At 43.8% G+C, this 22,156-nt stretch overlaps 1 protein-coding gene across 2 annotated transcripts in view; it reads left to right on the top strand.

Annotated features, from left to right (window-relative positions):
- Window positions 1-22,156, top strand: part of LOC125463445 (semaphorin-3E-like) — a 262,044-nt gene that overhangs the window by 156,360 nt on the left and 83,528 nt on the right. For both annotated transcript variants that reach the window (XM_048554709.2, XM_048554708.2), the window contains exon 5: window positions 19,797-19,890. In XM_048554709.2, the coding sequence (XP_048410666.1) occupies window positions 19,797-19,890 (94 nt within the window). The remainder of the gene's footprint in view (window positions 1-19,796; window positions 19,891-22,156) is intronic.

Raw genomic sequence — 22,156 nt, 5'->3', positions numbered from 1 at the left:
GGTGTCGGAGGGAGCCTCAGGACGCCTCACGTCACCTGGAAGCCGGGTGCTGCTTTCCTTCTGCCTTGAGATCTTTAGCTTCTGCTTTGGGCGGGCCCCCTCCGAATCTCCCTCGTCAGAGGAGCTCTTATAGCCCCCCTGTAGCTGCCTCTTCCCGCCTGATGGTTGCGGTTCCTGGGCCCGTTGGCACACCTTCCTCCTCGCTTTTCGGACCAGCGTCCACTCCCCTGGGTCGCCTGTCACCGCCTCCATCGACTCCGAGTTGTCGGCGGGGAGCGGAGCCTGCAGGGGTGCTTTGCTGGCCTCGGGTCCATCCTGCGGGGCTGGGCCCTCCTGCACAACCTGGCCCTGCTGCACATTAGTGGGGTCCTTGCTGGGCCCTGGTGCCTTCCTCTCCTCTGGGGGGGGCTGGGCCCGCATTGCCCCTGCCGGCAACCTGGGCGTAGGTGGTCCCCCGCCGAGGGCATGCCCTATAGAGGTGGCCCGCTTCCCCACAAAGGTTGCAGCTTTTTTCTTGTGGGCAATCCTTTGCAAGGTGTCCCTCCTCCCTGCAGTTCCTGCAGATGGTGGCTTTGCAGTCAGCCGCCACGTGACCTGACCTATCACAAGCATGGCAGACTTTAGGTTGCCCTGCGTAGGCCAGGTTGCCCTTGCTCCCGCCGATCGCGAAGCTGGACGGTGGGTGTACGATGTTCCCGTCCGTGCCCATCCTCAGCATCACCTTGACCTGCCTCTTACTGGTCCAGATGCCAAAGGGGTCCATGACGTCGGTTAGGTCCCCTTCCACCTTCACGTACCTTCCAAGGAAGGTCAGGACATCAACTGCTGGCACATGCGGGTTGTACATGTGTACAGTCACCATACAGTTCCTCTGTACCGGCATCACAAACAGCGGGACAGCGGTCAATACAGAGAGGGGGCCCTCACCTCCTTTCTCCTTGAAAACCTCCAGGAAGCGCTCGCAAAGCTTGGCACTCCTGAAGGTCACATCGTAAAAACCTCCTCCAGGGAAATCCTGCAGGCAGTAAATGTCCGCAGCAGCGAACCCACAACAGTCCAACAGGACCCTCTTCACGAAGAAGGTGCGGTCCACAGGTGCACCTTCATCCACCTTCTTTAGGGAAACACAGAAGGTGTTCCGGACCCCCTGACCTGGGGCAAGAGCACTTGCCGCAGCCATCGCTGCAGGTTGGCTGCTCCCCTGAACCAGCGTTAGGCCAAAGCCAGTATTAAGATCCACTGGTTGCAAGGGTGCACAGCCAACCCGACGTCTTCCTTCCACCTCCAACACAGCGCTCACCTCCTCTCGGTCCACAAGAGAGTGGGTCTTTATTTTATTCCGGATGTAAGCTGGTTCACTGAGCTGGAAGGTTTGTTCCCAGATGTTTCGTCACCATTCTAGGTAACATTATCAGTGAGCCTCCGACGAAGCGCTGGTGTTATGCCCCGCTTTCTATTTATCTGGTTAGGTTTCCTTGGGTTGGTGATGTCATTTCCTGCATTGGTGATGTCATTTCCTGTTCTTTTTCTCAGGGGATGGTAGATTGGCTCCAAATCAATGTGTTTGTTGATGGAGTTCCGGTTGGAATGCCATGCTTCTAGGAATTCTCGTGCGTGTCTCTGTTTGGCTTGTCCTAGGATGGATGTGTTGTCCCAATCAAAGTGGTGTCCTTCCTCATCTGTATTATATGAGGATTAAAAAAATTAAATTAAATATTTCCATGTGAAAGGGGCTGGATGCTAAATCCGTAGCTGACAGTCACGTGCAAAACCATTAGGCTGGGTGTCACATCAATTTTCTTGTGACCATTTTGATTGCGTTCAAAAAATACATGTCAAATTGAATAAATACCTTGGGAAAAAAAAGCTTCCAACTTTCGGGACACATGTTTGGAGTGCCATGTTGACCTAAATAATTGATCCTTCAAGGTTCAAGTGAGGCTGTGTAGAATGAATGTAAAACTTTTCCGTTTCTTATTCAATTTTGTTTCCTGTACTGTAGTCAATACCTATGAAAAACTGTCCATAAATAGACAATAATTATTATGTCAACACACAGTTCAAGCAGAGTATGGAATTATTTTTTGATAATTACTTTGAATGTAGCAGGCAAGACAGTGGAGCAGCAATGACAGGTGTTTCTGGGGTAATTCAGGAGGCACAGCAGATCCAAAGGATGAAGGAGAAACATACTAAGGAGAGGATGAGGCAACCATGACTGACATAGGAAGTCAGGGGCAGCATGAAAGCAAAATTTTAAAACTTACAATGTGGTGAAGATTAGTGGGACACCCAAGAATTGGGAAGCCTTTAAAAACCAGCAGAAGACAATTGAAAAAAAAATACATGGGGGAGAAGATGAAATGTGAGGGTAAATTAGTTAGTTACTTAAAAGAAGATTGCAAGATGTTTTTAATGATCTCTAAAAAGTAAGAGATGCAAGAATAGACAATGGACCACTGGAAAATGAGCCTGGAGAAGTAGTAATGGAGAACAAAGAAATGGCAGATGAACTCAATAGGTACTTAGCATCAGACTTCATGATGGAAGAGACACCAGTAGCATGCCAGAACTTCAAGAGAGTCAGGGGCAGAGGTGAGTGTAGCAGCCATCACTCAGGAGACGGTGTTGGGGGAAGCTTAAAGATCTGAAAGTGAATAAATTACCCAGACCAGATGAACTACACCTGGGTGTTCTGCAGGAGATAGCTGAGGTGACTGTATAAGTATTAGTGGTGATCTTTCAGGAATCACTGGATTCAGGGACTGTCACAACGGACTGGAAAACGGATAATGTAACATAATAAAATGTGGAGCTGGATGAACACAGCAGGCCAAGCAGCATCTCAGGAGCACAAAAGCTGATGTTTCGGGCCTAGACCCTTCATCAGAGAGGGGGATGGGGTGAGGGTTCTGGAATAAATAGGGAGAGAGGGGAAGGCGGACCGAAGATGGAGAGAAAAGAAGATAGGTGGAGAGCAGAGTATAGGTGAGGAGGTAGGGAGGGGATAGGTCTGTCCAGGGAAGACGGACAGGTCAAGGAGGTGGGATGAGGTTAGTAGGTAGGAGATGGAGGTGCAGCTTGGGGTGGGAAGAAGGGATGGGTGAGAGGAAGAACCAGTTAGGGAGGCAGAGACAGGTTGGACTGGTTTTGGGATGCAGTGGGTGGAGGGGAAGAGCTGGGCTGGTTGTGTGGTGCAGTGGGGGGAGGGGACGAACTGGGCTGGTTTTGGGATGCGGTGGGGGAAGGGGAGATCTTGAAACTGGTGAAGTCCACATTGATACCATTGGGCTGCAGGGTTCCCGAGCGGAATATGAGTTGCTGTTCCTGCAACTACGGGTGGCATCATTGTGGCACTGCAGGAGGCCCATGATGGACATGTCATCTAAAGAATGGGAGGGGGAGTGGAAATGGTTTGCGACTGGGAGTTGCAGTTGTTTATTGCGAACCGAGCGGACGTGTTCTGCAAAGCGGTCCCCAAGCCTCCGCTTGGTTTCCCCAATCTAGAGGAAGCCACACCAGGTACAGTGGATGCAGTATACCACATTGGCAGATGTGCAGGTGAACCTCTGCTTAATTTCTGCAGTTTCGCTACTTTCCTCTCCACCTATCTTCTTTTCTCTCCATCTTCGGTCCGCCTCCCCCTCTCTCCCTATTTATTCCAGAACCCTCACCCCATCCCCCTCTCTGACGAAGGGTCTAGGCCCGAAACGTCAGCTTTTGGGCTCCTGAGATGCTGCTGGGCCTGCTGTGTTCATCCAGCCTCACATTTTATTATCTTGGATTCTCCAGCATATGCAGTTCCCATTATCACTGATACAATTTTAACCTCACTGCGAAGCATCTTCCAGGGATGCCTAACCTGAAGAAGTTACCCTCCTCCCTCCAGACCAACCTCAGGGAATCTCTCTCTCAGTGCAACTCTCTTGTAATCTCTTCAGCCTTGAAACTGATACTCTCCTCTCCACCTGTCTTCTTTTCTCTCCATCTTCGGTCCGCCTCCCCCTCTCTCCCTACTTATTCCAGAACCCTCACCCCATCCCCCTCTCTGATGAAGGGTCTAGGCCCGAAACGTCAGCTTTTGTGCTCCTGAGATGCTGCTGGGCCTGCTGTGTTCATCCAGCCTCACATTTTATTATCTTAGAGCTGAGTCATCACAGCTTTGTCAAGGGCTGTTCATGCCTGACAAATTTTTCATACCCTTTGAGGAGGTAATGAACAAGTTCAACAAAGGAGAGCCAGCGGACATGATCTGTTTGTATTTCCATATGGCCTTTGACAAGGTGTTGGACAGGATGGTGCGAAATAAGATAACAGCCCATGGTGCTAGAGATAAGGTCATGGCATGGATAGAGGATTGGCTGACTGACAGAAGGCAGACAAGAGGGATAAAGGAATCTTTTTCAGGAGGGCAGCTGGTGACTAAATGAAGTTCTGCAGGGGTAAATATTGGGACCACAACTATTCATATTATATATTAATGATCTCAGCAAAGGAACTGAGGGCATTGGTGCTCAATTTGCTGATACAATGATAGGTATTGAGACAGATAATGTTGCGGAAGTGAGGAGATGGCAGAAGGATTTGGACAGGCTAAGAGAGTGGGGAAAGAAGTGGCAGATGGAATACAATGTGGGAAATTGTGAGATTATGCACTTTGGTGGGAAGATTAGAGGCCTAGACTGTTTTCTAAAAGGGGAAAGGTTTCAGAAATCAGGAGGACAAAAGGACTTGAGAATTTTACTTCAGGATTCTCCTTCAAGTTAGAATGCAGGTTCATTTGGCATTTAGGGCGGCAAATACAATACTAGCTTTCATTTCTAAAGGACTAGAATACAACAGCAAGGATGTACTGCTAAGGTTATTTAAGGCTCTGGTCAGACCACATCTAAAATATTGAGAGTAAATTTGGGCACCATATCTAAGGAAAGATGTGATGGTCTCGGACAGATCCCAGGGGATCAAGAATAATCCTAGGGATAATAGCCTTGTCACATGAGGAGCAGTTGAGGACTCTGAGTGTGTACTTGATGGATAATAGGGTGGACAGTGAGAGTCTTTTTCCGAGGATGATGACTTTAGCCTGTACAAGGGGGGCAAAGCTACAAATTGAGGGGTGATAGATTTAAGACGGATGTAAGAGGTAGGTTCTTTACTCAGAGAGTGGTAAGGGCATCGAACGCCCTGCCTGCCAATGTAGTTAAATCAGCCACATTAGGGGCATTTAAACAGTCCTTGGATAAGCATATGGATGATGATGGAATAGTGTAGGCGGATGGGCTTAGATTAGTTCACAAGTCGGTGCAACATCGAGGGCCAAAGGGCCTGTTCTGCGCTGTGTTGTTCCATGTTCTATGTTCTATGTTCTGTGGAGTTTAGAAGGATGAAGGGGGATTGAATTGAAACTTATAGAATACTGAGAGGCCTGAATAGAGTAGACATGGAGAAGACGTTTCAACTGGTAGAAGAGATGATGGCCCAAAGGTGCACCCTCAGATGAGGCGACAACTTTTTAGAACTGAGATGAGGAGAAATTTCTTCAGGCAGAGGAGGTGACTCTGTGGGACTCATTGCTGTAGAGAGCTGTGGAGGCCAAGTCACTGTGTACATTTACGACAGAAATAGATAGGTTCTTGATCAGAAAGGGGTAAAAGGTTATGGGAAGGAGGCAGGAGAGTGAGGTTAAGAAACAAATTCAATAAAAACTTTCAAAGCCTCAGTAAGTATCTGAAGGAAAAGCAATTGCAAAGCAATGAAGGAAGAAGCAGGCCTGTGGGTCTAAATCTGTGATCAGAGATAATGGGAACTGCAGATGCCGGAGAATCCAAGATAATAAAGTGTGGAGCTGGATGAACACAGCAGGCCAAGCAGCATCTCAGGAACACAAAAGCTGACGTTTCGGGCCTAGACCCTTCATCAGAGAGGGGGATTATGTGGGTCTAAATCGTTTGTTCGAACAAAGAACGAACACACACAGATGCACCAAATGGCCTCATTCTGTGCTGCAGAATTCTACGATTTTTAAAAGAAGTGATTAGTTTTGAATAAAACCAATCTCCAAATTATGTGTACAAAAGCCATGTCATGCTATTGATCTGAAACATGAAACAGAGCAGACTCAATCAGCTGAATGGCCTATTTCAGCTCCTTTATTTAATGATCAGTCATTTTTTGTAACATTCTTAGCTTCTGCTTGAATGAAGGTGCCAGAATGAAGTGCAGGGATGAGCTCGTACTCCCTAAGGAAGTGTGCTACCCACTGAGATCTTCTCCCTGGAGATCACCCTCTTCCATTTGCATACTTGGTCAAAGGGCATAAATCTAACCTTAGACTATGAGCCATGCAACTTGTCAGGGGCATTCGTGAAAGCTATTAAAATTCTACCAGCTCAAATTCAGCTGCTTCTGTTTGTATGATACAGGTCAAATATGCAAACTGTTTCCAACAAAAACAGAAATTGCTGGGACATATTGCCATGCCTGGCAGCATAGAGTCATAGAGCTGTACAGAATGGAAACAGAGCCTTCAGTCCAATTCACCCATGATGACCAGATATCCTAAATTAATCTAGTCCCATTTGCCAGCATTTGGCTCATCTCCTTCTATAACCTTTCTGTTTATTTACCCATCCAGATGTCTTTTAAATGTTATAATTGTTCCAGCTTCCCACACTTCCTCTGGCAACTCATTCCTTACAAGCACTACTCTCTGCATGAAACAGTTGCCTCTTAGCTGCCTTTTAAATCTTTCTCTAAACACTTAAACCTTTGCCCTCTAGTTATGAATTCGCACCCCCCCACCCTTGAGGGAAAAGACCTTGTCTGTTTATCTTATTCATAGCCCCTCATATGATGTTATAAACCACTTTCAGGTCACCCCTCCGATATTCCAGGGAAAATAGCCCCAGCCTAGACAGCATCTCCCTATAGTTCAAACCTTCCAACCCTGGTAATATTCTTGTAAATCTTTCTGAACCCTTTCAAATTTCACAACATCCTTCTTACAGCAGGGAGACCAGAATTGCACACAGTATTCCAAAACTGGCCTAACCAATGTCCTGTACGGCTGCGACATGACCTCAGGACTCCTGTACTCAATGCAGGGACCGACAAAAGTGGAGAAAAATTAGAGCTAACCTTTCAGGTCCAGTGACTCTTCCTCAGAACTGGTTGTTTGTCTTGTGGCCATTTATCAGAGTTCACATGAGAACAAATTCTTTGACAATTATTTTGGGGAAGAGCAAACCAAAGTGTTATCTGAGCATTCTGGAATATTTTCAGGTTTATATTTGGAAATTCAACAACCAAATTCTGTAATCCATGTTCCGTTTGAGGGAAACACTTTCAAAATCTATCCAGTAGATAATGCTGAGAAACATTTCAAAGTCACACAGCCACTGAACACTGTAATGACTAAATATGACCAAAATGGATTTTCCTGATTTACGTTTCAGTTTGTAATGAAAAGAAGCTGATACTGAGCAGAAATCTTAAATGATTTATACCCCTTGCTTAAGTTGCTTTTTCAAAAGAATCTGAAGCTCATTTTCAGAATAGTATTCTAAATAATAGTTTAGTTTAAAAAGACAATATTTGTGCTTGCTGAAATAGTTCATTTTACTTTATACATCAATTGTATTTCATCAATATGAAGATTATGTTTCTCAGAATAATTTAAATGGAAACATACACTATGGTTGAGGAATTTATATAAGCTTTTTTTTAAAGCTGGATGGTAGGTATCATTTGAAACCTTAATCCATCCTTTTCATTTCTCAACAATGCTCAGGAGCCTGAGTTACACTGAAAATGAATGATCAATCAATGTTAGCACTATATTGTGAATTATATTAAACATTAGAGTATGGAGCAGCTTGAAAGTCAGTGATAGTAGGAACTGCAGATGCTGGACAATCTGAGATAACAAGGTATAGAGCTGGATGAACACAGTGGGCCAAGTAGCATCAGAGGAGCAGGAAGGCTGATGTTTCGGACCTAGACTCTTCTGCCTGAAATGTCAGCCTTCCTGCTCCTCTGATGTTGCTTGGCCCGCTATGTTCATCCAGCTCTACACCTTGAAAGTCAGTAACCCTGTTAAACTCTGTCCTTAATCCTCTACCTTCTGCTATTTTATTCCCCAATACTTTAAACATTGAAGCCACTTTCCTCTCCACAATGTTTGAAAGTCAAATTTGAATGCACCAAATAAAAGTGATATCTGAGGTGGACAATGCAGCTGTGGTGATCACTGACCTCTACAAAAAAAGCTAAAAACAAAAAATGATTTATCAAGCCAGATTTGACTGTCAATATTAATATTAGCTGGGATCACAACAATCAGGTGCATTTTCCTATTCCTAACATCATTATCATGTCACACTGGGACTAAACCTGAGATTACTACCTTTGAGAAACTGTAACTGTCTGTCTGTCAACGCATGAGTCTGAGTTATGATTGAAGAAGATTAGGTTTTATATTATAGATATGAATTATATTACCTTATTTTCCGTGATCTGCTGAAGTCATATTATTGTAATAATCATTTATTTTGTTTTGGTTGGAAAGGTGCTGTCCAAGATCTGTTACACACATGTAGGAGCAAATTACTGTAGACACTGGAATTGTACTGAAAACAAAAAATGCTGGAGATCACAGCAAGTCAGGCAGCATCTATGGGGAGAGACCAAGCAAATGTTTTGAGTCAAGATGACAGTCTGATGAAGAGACACCTAGACTGGAAATGTTCGATTGCTTTCTTTCCATGGATGCTGCCTGACTCGCTGTGATCTTCAACATTTCTTGTTTTTTGTTACATAAATGATCACAACAAACATTGGAAGGATCATCGAGTTCCTGCATCATACAGGACGAACAGTGTACTCGGCCAAGCTCTCGTGTCATGACTCACCCTTAAATTATTCTCTTTACATTTTATTCCATCCAGTTGAATTTTTACAACACAGGGATAGCAAGCCAAACCAAATCAACCTCACTATTACTGGATTTGCAATATAGTGAAATGAAAACATTCAACGACCCTCAGAATTGTTCAATTGTTCCTACCAGGATTATACTCATAAAACTTGACACTTGAACAGCGATCCCCATCCGGTTAAGATAGCAGTATTGTTAGATGCTCCAGCCAGGGCTCCACTGCTGCTTTTCCCTTTCCACTTGTTTTCTTTTTGTTTTCCTCTTGCTGCAGTTTTTCTTCCCCCCACGTATCCCTACCAACTTGTAACTTCTTAAAGCACGCTACTTGGAGGGAATGGAGAATGGAGTCCAAGAACAGCGCAGCATGAGAGGTGAGATGCAGACAGAGTGGGAGCAAAGTGAGCGTGGGCTGGCTGGGGGATGAGTCCTGAACAGAGGCTGGCAAGGGGAGGCAACATGGCTCAGGGGGGCACAGGCACAGTGAAAAAGGATTATAACTTGAGTACTTTAAAGATACATTTTAACCTTATTCTGGGCTTTCTAAACTCTGTACTCCCATGCTACCCTACTTTAAAAAAAAAATTTCAGTTGTGTAACAGCACATAAAGTATCTGTACCTAGATACCCCGTAACTAAGATGGTGCCGAAAGATGACATTACAAACGGTTCACTGAACTCATTCCAGTGCACATGAAAGCATGTTGTTACTAAGCACTCCAACCATCAACTTGTATGCTCATTTCCCTCACTGCTGATGCCTCTTTTTAGTACAAAGAACAAAGAACAAAGAACAAAGAAAATTACAGCACAGGAACAGGCCCTTCGGCTCTCCAAGTCTGCGCCGATCAAGATCCTCTGTCTAACCTGTCATCTATTTTCTAACGGTCTGTATCTATTTACTCCCTGCCCATCCATGTACCTGCCCAGATACATCTTAAAAGACATTATCATGTCTGCGTCTACCACCTCCGCTGGCGTTCCAGGCACCCACCATCCTCTGCATAAAGAACGTTCCACGCATATCTCCCGAAAACTTTCCTCCTCTCACTTTGAACTCATGACCCCGAGCAATTGAGACCTCCACTCTGAGAAAAAGCTTCTTGCTATCCACCCTGTCTGTACCCCTCTTGATTTTGTAGACCTCAATCAGGTCCCCCCTCAATCTCTGTCTTTCTAATACTCAACCTTTCTTCATAGCTAGCACCCTCCAAACCAGGCAGCATCCTGGTGAACCTCCTCTGCACCCTCTCCAAAGCATCCATAACCTTTTTGTAATGTGGCAACCAGAAATGTACACAGTACTCCAAATGTGGCTGAACCAAAGTCTGATACAACTACAACATGACCTGCCAACTCTTGTACTCAATACACCGCCCAATGAAGGAAAGCATGCCATATGCCTTCTTGACCACCCTATTGACCTGCGTTGTCACCTTCAGGGAACAATGGACCTGAACACCCAGATCTCTCTGTTCATCAATTTTCCCTAGGACTTTTCCATTTACTGTATAGTTCACCCTTGAAGTAGATCTTCCAAAATGCATCACTTCGCATTTGCCCGGATTGAACTCCATCTGCCATTTATCTGCCCAACTCTCCACTCTATCTATATTCTGCTGTAATCTCTGACAGTCCCCTTCACTATCTGCTGGTCCACCAATCTTAGTGTCATCTGCAAACTTGCTGATCAGACCACCTACACCTTCCTCCAAGTCATATACGTATATCACAAACAACAGTGGTCCCAGCACAGATCCCTGTGGAACACCACTAGTCACAGGTCTCCAATTTGAGAAATTCCCTTCTACTACTACTCTCTGTCTCCTGTTGGCTCACAAGTTTTTTATCCATCTAGCTAGCACACCCTGGACCCCATGTGACTTCACTTTCTCCATCAGCCTGCCATGAGGAACCTCAACAAACACCTTACTGAAGTCCATGTATATGACATCTACAGCCTTTCCCTCATCAATCAACTTTGTCATGTACTCAAAGAATTTTATTAAGTTGTTAAGCCATGACCTTCCCTGCACAAAACCATGTTGCCTATCACTGATAAGCCCATTTTCTTCCAAATGGGAATAGATCCTTTCCCTCAGTATCTTCTCCAGTAGCTTCCCTACCACTGACGTCAGGCTCACCAGTCAATAATTACCTGGATTATCCTTGCTACCCTTCTTAAACAAGGGGACAATATTAGCAAGTCTCCAGTCCTCCAGGACCTCACCCGTGTCTAAGGATGCTGCAAAGATATTTGTTAAGGCCCTGGCTATTTCCTCTCTTGCTTCCCTCAGAAACCTTGGATACATCCCATCCAGACCAGGGGACTTGTCCACCTTAATGTCTTTTAGGATACCCAACACTTCCTCCTTCCTTATGTCAACTTGACCTAGAGTAAGCAAACATCTATCACTAACCTCAATATGCGTCATGTCCCTCTCCTTGGTGAATACTGATGCAAAGTACTCGTTAAGAATGTCACCCATTTTCTCTGACTCAGTGCATAACATTCCTTGTTTGTCCTTAAGTGGGCCAATCCTTTCTCTAGTTACGCTCTTGCTCTTTATATATGAATAAAAGGCTTTGGGATTTTCCTTAACCATGTTTGCCAGCAATATCTCGTGTCCTCTCTTAGCCCTCTTAATGCCGTGTTTCAGGCTCACTCTACATTCCCCATATTCTTCCAAAGCCTCGTCTGTCTTCAGTCACCTGGGCCTCATGTATGCTTCCTTTTTCCTCTTGGCTAGTCTCACAATTTTACCTGTCAACCATGGTTCCTTAATCTTGCCATTTCTATTTCTCATTTTCACAGGAACATGTCTCTCCTGCATGCTAATCAAACTCTCTTTAAAAGCCTCCCACATATCAAATGTGGATTTAGCTTCAAACAGTTTCTCCCAATCTACATTCCCCAGATCCTGCCGAATCTTGGTATAGTTGGTCTTCCCCCAATTTAGAACTCTTCCTTTAGGACCACTCCCATCCTTGTCCATGAGTATTGTAAAACTTACGGAATTGTGGTCACTATTTCCAAAGTAGTCCCCTACTGTAATTTCAAACACCTGGCCGGATTCATTGCCCAACACCAGGTCCAGTATGGCCGCTTCCCGAGTTGTAGGAAAGTAGTCATGTGTACTCTATACAAAATGCATTGCAGCAAATCACCTAGACTCCTTCAGCAAGGCTAGGACTTTAGCAAAGATTTTAAGAGGTCCCTTATGGCAGCCTGGTCACAAAAGCATCAGCCCATTTGATCCAAGGCAAAAAGGCACATAGAATCCAAAATTGGCGAAGCAGCAGGAGGCAGGCAAAGGGTGTTGGGAGAGGCAAGTTTCTATCACTAGTTGTCTGTTTCTATTGGGGTTTCATGGGTCAGTGCTGGGACCCTTGAGTTTTTGGTGCCCACTAATAATTTGATCTTAAATGTAGGAGATGATCAAGAAGATAATGGATGACATGAAATTTAGCAGGTAAACAGTCAGGAGAATAGGCACAAATTGCATGAAAATATCAATAGGCTAGTCATGTCTGGACACCACATTTTAGGGAGCATGTGATTGCGCTGGCAGAAGGTACAGAGAAGATTCACTGGGATATTACATCGGCAGAACAGGAAAGATTGGAGAATCTAGGTTCCTTTTCCTGGAGCAGTGAAGGTTGAGAGGGATTTGATAGAGGTGTATACAATTATGAGGACCAAGAATAGGATCACTAAGATGGCACCTTTCCCGTTAGTAGAGGGGTTAATAACCATAGGGCATCAGTTTAAAGTTGAAGGTTAAGAGTTGATTTAAGTTATAATAGTGGAGTTGAGATACCTTTGGATAAACACTTAAATGTCAGGGTGTAGTAGTTATGGACCAAGTGAAGATAAATGGGACTTTTTCTCATTCATTCATGGGACATGTGTATCACTGACTGACCAACCTTTATTTCCAGTCACTACATGTTCTTGAGATGGTGGTGGTGAGCTGCCTTCTTGAACTACTGCAGGTAGGCTCAAAATGCCATTAGGGATGGAATTCCAGGTTTTTGACCCAGTGACAGTGAAGGAACGACAATATATTTCCAAGTCAGAATGGTGACTGGCTTGCAGGCAATGGGCTTCCTGTGTAACTGCAACTCTTGTTCTTCTAGATAAAAGTGATCATAGGTTTACTGCCAAGGGAACTTTAGTAAATAACTACATAGAACATAGAACAGTACAGCACAGGAACAGACCCTTTGGTCCACAATGTTGTCATGAACATGATGCCAAATTAAGCTCATCCCTTCTGCTGGTTCATGGTCAATACCCCTCCATTCCTTGCTTAATCGTGTGCTTATCTAAAAGTCCCTTAAACATGCCTACCATATCTCCTTCTACCACCACTCCTAAATGCTCAATCCAGACTCCTACCACTCTCTGTAAAAAACATGCTCCTCACATCTCCTTTGTCTTTTTGCCTCTCACCTTGAATACACAGCACCTAGTATTAGAAATTTCAGTCCAGGAAAAAAGATTCTGACAGTCAACCCTTACTATGCAACTCGTAATTTTATAGACTTCTATCAGGTCTCCCCTCAGCCTCCACTGCTCCAGAGAAACCAGCCTGAGATTTTCTAGTCTCTCCTTATAGCTCATACCCTCTAATCCAGGCAGCATCCTGGTAAACCACTTCTGTGCCCTCTCCAAATCCTCCACACCCTTCCTGTAATGTGGCGACCAGAATTGAATGCAATACTCGCCAAAGTCTTACAAAGCTGCAACATGACATTCTGACTCTTATACTCAATTCCTCAACCAATAAAAGCAAGCATTCCATACACCTGCCTTGTCACCCCGATCTAAGTGCTTTCAGGGAGCTATGGACTTGAACCTCAGGATCCTTCTTTCCATCAGTACTGTCCAGGTCCTGCCACTGACTGCTTACTTTCCCTTAACATTTGATCTCCCAAAGTGCAACATCTCACACTTGTCTGGTTTAAACTCCGGCTGGCATTTCTCCGCCAAATCTGCAACTGATCTACATCCTGCTACATCATTTGACAACCTCCTATACTATCCACAGCTTCCACAATCTTTGTATCAGCTGCAAACTTACTAACCCTTTCATCTACATTATCATCCAAGCCACTTACACAAGTCACAAACAGCAGAGGTCCCAGTTTGGATCCCTGTGGAACGTCACTAGTCACAGATCTCCAGCCAAAAATCTCTCCCTCGACTGCTACTTTCTACCGTCTATGAGCAAGCCAGTTCTGAATCCAAATGGCCAAGTCACCGTGGATCCAATGCATCTTAATCTTCTGGATAAGCCTACCATGAGGGACCTTGACAGAAGCCTGACTAAAATCCATGTAGCCAACATCCCACCTTCATTGACCACCCTCGTCACCTGCTCAAAAAAATTTGTTCGTGTTAGTAAGACATGACTTGCCCCACTTAAAGTTATGCTAATTGCTCCTAATTAGGCCATGCTTTTCTAAATGTACATAAATCTATCTAATAGCTTCCCAAACACCAGTGTGAGAATCACTGGTCTGAAATTTCCTGGATTATCCCTATTTCCCTTCTTGAACAGAGGAACAACATTAGCTACTCACCAGTCCTCTGGGACCTCGCCAGTGGCTGGCGAGGATACAAAGATTTTGGCCAAGACCCCAGCAATCTCCTCTCATAGCTCTCTCGATATCCTGAGGTACATACCATCAGTCCCTTGGGACTTAGTGCTCTTCAAGCAACCCAACACCACATCTTTCTTGATCTCAAAATGCTAAAGCACATCAGCATGCCCCACGAAAATCTCATTACCCTCCAGATTCCTCTCCTGGGTGAATGTTGATGCAAATTTTTTTTATGATATTGCCCACATCCTCTGCCTCCAATCACAAGTTCCCTCCTTTATCTGAGAGTTGTCCTACCTTCTCCCTAGTTGTCCTTTTGTTTTTAATGTATATAAAGAATGCCTCGAAATTCTGTTTAAACCTACTTGCCAGGGTAATTTTATGGTGCCTTCTGACTCTCCTAATTTGCTGCTTGTGTTCCTTCCAGCTTTTTTAATATTGCTCGCAGGCCTTGTTCAATTTTAGTATCCTAAACCTTACACATGCTTCTTTTCCCTTTTTGACTAAATTCAAAACCTCCCTCATTATCCATGAGTTGCTTACCTTGCCATGCTTACTGTTCCTCCTTATCTGCAGTACATCTTGTAGATAGTACACACTGCTGCTACTGAGCTTCAGTGGTCGAGGGAGTGAATGTTTTGTGGATGTGTTGCCAGTCAAGTGGGTTGCTTTGTCCTGGATCGTGTCAAGCTTCTTTAGTGTTGTTGGAGCTGCACCCATCCAGACTAGTGAGGCGTCACATTCTCAGTTGAAGATGGTGGACAGGCTTTGGGGAGTCAGGAGGTGAGTTACTCGCTGCAGTATTCCTACTCTTTGAACTACTCTTGCAGTCACTGTGTTTACATTGTGAATCCAGTTGAATTTCTAGTCAATTGTAAACACCCCAGGATGTTAATAGTGGGGGATTCAGTGATAGTAACATAATTAAATGTCAAGTGACATTTGTTAGTTTGTTTATTATTGGTGATGGTCATAGTTTGATATATATGTGTCGCAAAAGTTACTTACCATTAGCCAGCCCAAGCCTGGACGTAGTCCAGATCCTGTTGCATTTAAACACAACCTGCTTCAGTATCTGAGGAGTCGTGAATGATGCTGAACGTTGTGCAATCATCAGCGAACATCCCCATTTCTGGCCTTATGATGGAGGGAAGGTTGTCGATGAAGCAGCTAAAGATGGTTGGGCTTCGGACTCTACCCTGAGGAACTGCTGCAGAGATGCCCTGGAACTGAGATGATTGACCTCCAACAACCGCAATCATTTTCATATGTGCTATGTATGACTCCAACCATTGGATAGTTTGCCCCCGATGCCCATTGATTCTAGTTTTGCGAGGGCTGCTTGATACCATACACGGTCAAATGCAGCCTTGATATCAAGGGCTGTATTTCTCACCTCGCCTCTGGAATTGACCTCTTTTGTCCAAGTTTGAAACACGTCGCGAATGAGATCAGTAGCAGATTGGCCCTACCGAACCCAAACTGGGCACCTCTGGTTCAGCTACATCTGGAGTATTGTGTCCAGTTCTGGTCACCTCATTGCAGGAAAGATGTGGAAGTGTTGGAAAAAGTGCAGAGGAGATTTACCAGGGCGTTGCCTGGAATGGAGGGAAAGTCTTACAAGGAAAGGATGAGAGCGCTTGGGCTTTTCTCTTTAGAACAACAAAGGATAAGAGGTGACTTGATAGAGGTGTACAAAATGATCAGAGTAGAGAGCCAGAGAATTTTTCCTCAGGTGGAGGTAGCTATTACGAGGGGGCGTAGTTTTAAAGTGAGTGGAGGTAGATATTGGGGAGACATCAGAGGTAGGTTCTTTACTCAGACAGTGGCCGGGGGTGGAATACATTGCCGGAGAGGGTAGTGGAGTCGGCCTTATTGGGCATTTAAGCAGCTATTAGATAGGCATATGGATGATACTATAAGGTAGGGGTGGAGGTTAGATAGACCTTAGATTTGGGGTAAAAGTTCGGCGCAACAACATGGGTCGAAGGGCTTGTACTGTGCTGTACTGTTCTAAGTTCTGAGTGGGTTATTGCTGAGCAGGTGCTGCTTGATAGCACCGTTAGTGATACCTTCCATCACATTTCTGATGATCGAGAGGAGATTGATGGGGTGGTAATTGGCCAGATTGGATTTGTCCTGATTTTTGAGTACAGGGCATAATTGGGCAATATTTCACATTGCCAGGTAGATACCAGTGTTGTAACTGTGCTGGAACAGCTTGGCTAGGGGAGCGACAAGTTCTGTAGCACAAATCTTCAGTACTATTGCTGGAATGTTGTCAGGGTCCATCGCCTTTGCAGTATCTAGTGTCTCCAACCGTTTCTTGGTATCACATGGAGTGAATTGATTTGGCCGAAGACTGGTATCAGCAATGCTGGAGGCCTCTGGAGGAGGCCGAGATGAATCATCCATTTGGCACTTCTGGCTGAAGTTTGCTGCAAATGTTTCAGCCTTATCTTTTACACTGAAGTGCTGGGACCTTCCATCATTGAGGATGACAGAGCCTCCTCTTTCAGTGAGCTGTTTAATTTAATCCACCACCATTCACGACTGGATGTGGCAGGACATTAGAACTTAGATCTGATCCATTGGTTAAGGGATCACTTAGCTCTGCCTATCACTTGATGCTTTTGCTGTTGTTAGTGCAGTTTGATGTTTGTTGGTTGGCATTGATCTGGCCAGTTGAAGGTCCTGTTTCTATACTGTATGACTGTGTGAAGTTGAGGAGAAGTGTTTTCAGCTGGAAGACAGTGGAGTCTGGAACTTACTGGCTGAAAGAATGGTAGAGTCAGAACCGTTCATAACAGTTAAACAATATTTACATACTCACTAGCATTACCATAGACTACGGGACTATGTGCCAAGAGCTGTAAAATAAGATTAATTTTGACAATCTTTGCTGGCTATCATGGACAAGATGGGCCAAATGCCTTCATTCTGTGCCATACACCAAATCCTTGTTATCAATTGGGAAAGGGACACAGACCTCCTGCAGAGAACACAAAATCTCGAGGAGTGCTGTTTTAAAAAACCCCTACCTCCTGGGAAAGTCTACTCGCCCCTCACAACCTGTCAAACAGTCTGGGAGCAACCGCTCCAGACATGGATCCATATGTAACAAGGAGTGAGAGTAAATGGCTGTGAGTCTATTTGCATGAAGTGGATGATCCATCGTATCTGAAGCAAACTGAAAAATGGGCTCACATGTTAACTTTGAAAATCACTGGTCCTTTCAGAAAGAAAGGAATTACATGAGAAGTGTTCCTTCAACAATGTTATAATGCAAATATTGATACTAATAAGATTCTCAAATACTCTCCAAATATGGGATGAAAGTCTTAAATTTCGGATCCTCCTTAAAGATTTAAAGAGATAATTTAATATCTTTGTGGCATATTTTTGCTTTATTCTAGTTTCTAACATTCTACGCTGACAATGGCCAAAGAAACATTGATCCAGATGCTGTTTGATAACAAAAATATGGAAGATAAATCCTTCCCCGGCTGTGAAAACTCTCTCTCCCAAACTGCTGGGTTTATCTGAAATAAATCACTGATTCTTCTATGGAGAGGATTACTAATCATAAATGATTGAGTAATCAATCATGAAAAGTCTATGATAAATATCCTTCACTAAAGTATAGGGTTAGGCATGAATCAATATTGCTGTCAGTCTCCCCCTTCAGAAAGCAGAACCTGTGTTTCCACCATTAGTGTCACTAACCTTCAGTTGTATGGCCTATTCCATCCTATCCATAGCGCATGTTTAAATTAAAATAACATAAACTAATCCAGGAAACAACACGATGGTCTGGTCACTCAGTGGCATTTTGCTCTGTCAGTGCAAATCATTCAGTGAGGGATATATATCTTTAAGGAGCATACCTGAAACCTCTGTCAATCTCTATCCACCTTGGCAGAATATGACATATTATTCCCTGACTTGTTGGACAGTCTGAAGCAGCAATCATTGAGATCAGATATACCAAAAATAGCCTCCTATTGATCAGTTTCTGAACATGGTCCTACAGTCATCATTTTCAGTAATCTTTGTCTCTGATTCCTAAATTTACATCTGAAAGAAGAATATAACAAGGGATACTTATACAAGGAATCTCAAAATGTTGTTTAGTATATTCGTGTTGCTTACAAAAATAAGTATAAAACAATTTGGTTCATGGAAGTATTTACAGACTGATTGTGCTGAATAAACTGGACATTCTATCAGGTTTAGTAGAAAGGGAAGGATCTTTTTCATAGAATCCCCGCAGTGTGGAAACACTGAAGCATTCCAGTTTCTGAAGGCAGCAGCAGCATGGAAATTGACAAAATGTCCATCCGCCTCCACTGCACCCCGCCCCTGCACCTACCCTGCGGTGGGGTGTAGGGCAGGGGTCACAGCCTCAGGATGAGGCCTCCGCTGTTTAAGCCTCCACTGAGGAGAAATTACTTCGCTCCAAGGGTTGTGAATCTTTTAGAATTCTCTATCCCAGATGTTCCACCACTCAATCTGCTTAAGGCTAAAAAAAGACAGACTTTTAATCTCTCAGGCAACTGAAGAACACAGGGAGTGTGTGGCATGGCCAAATTGAATAAAGGAGCAGCTCAAAGCACTTTGCAGTCTCCTAAGATTTCTTTAGTTATTTGAAATAGTTTTAATCTCTGGAAGTTCAAATGATCTGATTGTGATATGTCACAATGTTCTTTGCACAGTAATGGACCTGAGCAAAGGTATTGTGCTCTCCCTAATACAATCTGGTCAGAGTCCTGTTATTTGAGTCTCTGGTTTCTTCTGTAGATATAAGAACTATTGATGCTCAGTCTATCCTTTGCAAACTTGAAACCGTTACCATTCTGTCACACCACGCACATTGCAGCAGAGTGTGGAGTGGATTGTTACTCTCCACATTGAAGCTGAACCTTTTCCCTAACACCTGGATCTGGATCTTGTCTCTTTCCCTTGCAGGTAGAGCTTCAATTTATGTGATAATCTAGAGGTAAACTTCTGGTTGCCTCTTAGCATAAACTGCAGAATTATACACAACCCCACAAGGATTAACATTAATTTCAGTAAGACGAAAGCCATGGTTTAAGAGGACATTATTTTATAGTTTCTCCTGGCATTTGGTGAGAAGACTTGGGACATAGTTTCCCCAATCTTGTCAGATTGCCAATTGAATCTCACTGTTTAATGTAATTCTAAAGAGCTACTAATCATATTATATTTTTCCTTTAACTTATTCCATGTGCAGGACAGAATCTTCAAGTTGGAATCTCAGCAAGTTGAGTATGGGCGAAACAAATGTCCCTTTGATCCAAGCAAGTCTTGTGCCTCCACTTTGGTTGGTAAGCAAATCTTCAAAGACTGTAAAAGCAAGAACAGGTTTAAGGTTCCAGTTGTCAAACTGTTTTCAAACTAAGGAATAGAATTTAAATTTCACTGGGAAAGCACAGAAGATTTATAAATAGAGTTTGGATTGATGAGGACTATAGTCACTGGAGTTGAGAACAATGAATGGAGATCCCACAGAAACTGATAAAATTTTGACAAAAATGGGCAGAGTGAGTGCAGGAAGGTCGTTCTCAATGACTAGGGAATCCAGAACCAGGAGTCACAGTCTAAGGATACTGGATGGGCCATTTAGGAATGAGATTCAGTGAAATTTCTTCACCAAGAGAGTGGTGAGTTGTGGAATTCTCTACAAAAGAGGCCAAAACACTGAATGTTTTCAAGAAGGAGGTAAATAAATGTCTTTGGGCTAAAGGGATCAAAAGGAGGAAAAAGGGGGGAATGGGTAATGAGTAGGATGATCAGCCATGATCATATTGCATGGTGGAGCAGGCTTGATGGACCAAATGACCACACCTATTCTATTCTCTATGTTTCTATGTTAAATGGATGGAGGAGATGTTGACATCCATGACTAAAGCTGATGGCACCATTTTCTTCTCTGAATGAAAAAGACTTTAAATGACTACATACTTCTTAATCAGTTCCAAATAAACACATAACCAATGTAAAACGATTTCAAAGAAAGATTAAGTTATTACATCTCATAAAACTGTCAGCTAAACAAAACCAGCAGTCAGCTTTCTGACTTTGTAAAACAGTTCCTGCCATGTTGGGTGTGTTAGTTATTTTAGGAGATAGAATTGTGATGTGATCAATGGTAAAACAAACACCTGGGCATTTGTTAATCATTCCAGGGCTCAAGTCTGTCCTGAAAAGTCACATGACACATTTCCTGCAAAATCCATCAGACTCTATCACAATTATAGCAATTCTGAAATGTTCATTCCCACAGTAAAACTCCCAAAGATGAGGCTGTGTTTAAGCTGTACACTCTTCACCTTACAGGAATAAAAATGGCCTAAAATGGGAATTGGGCCCCATCTATGCTCTGATGTAGACAAATGTGTGAAAATTCAGGTTGAAATTTGGGAATATTTTACCTCAGTTTTCATTCTTTCCATCCTGAGGCCAATTTGACTGCTTGGATTTTTAAGTAATGACTGTTAGAACATTAATTGTTGAACAGCCCTGACAACGTTAGGCGGGGAGACTAGGACCTGTGGGCACAGCCTTAAAATTAGAGTATGTAAATTTAAAACTGAAATGGGATGACATTTCTTCAGCCAGAGAGTGGTGGGCTTGTGGCATTCATTGCCGCAGAGTGCAATGGAGGCCGAGACGTTGGATGCCTTCAAGGCAGAGATCGACAAATTCTTGATCTCAAAAGGAATCAAGGGCTACAGGGAGAGTGCAGGGAAGTGGAGTTGAAATGCCCATCAGCCATGATTTAAATGGCGGAGTGGACTTGATGGGCCGAATGGCCTTACTTCTACTCCTATGCCTTATGGTCTTATGGTCCAACACTGGGTTGTAACCTACACCGATGAACTGTGAAGATTGAAGAAGGCTACACACTACCACCTTCTCAAAGACAATTAGGGATGGGCAAAAAATGTTGGCCTTGCCAGTGATGCTGACCTCCCATGAATGAATAAAAGAAAATATTCTGATACCTTTCTGAGATAGTGAGTGGAATGCGCCGTCATTTTACTACTGTGATTGAAGGCTTGAACATGCAGTATGCTTGCGCTCATCGGTCGGATCATTGAGTTTAAAATTTGGCAGGCAATGTTTCAGCTTTATAGAATCTTGGATAGGCCGTATTTGTAATATTGTGTTCAATTCTGGTCACCAAACTACCAGAGGATGTGGTGGCTTTGGAGAGGGCACATAAAAGATTTACCAGGATGTTGCCTGGTATGGAGGGAATTAGCGATGAGGAGAGGTTGGAGAAACTTGGGTTGTTCTCACTGGAACGATGGAGTTTGAGGGGTGACCTGATCAAGGTCTACAAGATTATGAAGGGCATGGACAGAGTAGACAGTCAGAAGCTTTTTCCCAGGGTGGAAGAGACAGTTACCAGGGGCCGTGGGTTTAAGGTGCGAGGTACAATGTTTAAAGGTTTTGTACGAGGCAAGTTTTTTACACCGAGAGTGGTGGGTACCTGGAACTCGCTGCAGGGGGAGGTAGTGGAAGCAGGTACTATAGTGACTTTTAGAGGGTGTCTTGATAAACACATGAATAGGATGGGAATAGAGG

This window comes from Stegostoma tigrinum, chromosome 25 (genome assembly GCF_030684315.1).
Source record: "Stegostoma tigrinum isolate sSteTig4 chromosome 25, sSteTig4.hap1, whole genome shotgun sequence".
Taxonomy (NCBI): Eukaryota; Metazoa; Chordata; class Chondrichthyes; order Orectolobiformes; family Stegostomatidae; genus Stegostoma; species Stegostoma tigrinum.
Note: the sequence above shows the minus strand (reverse complement) of the source record. Positions and strands in the feature narration are given on the sequence as shown.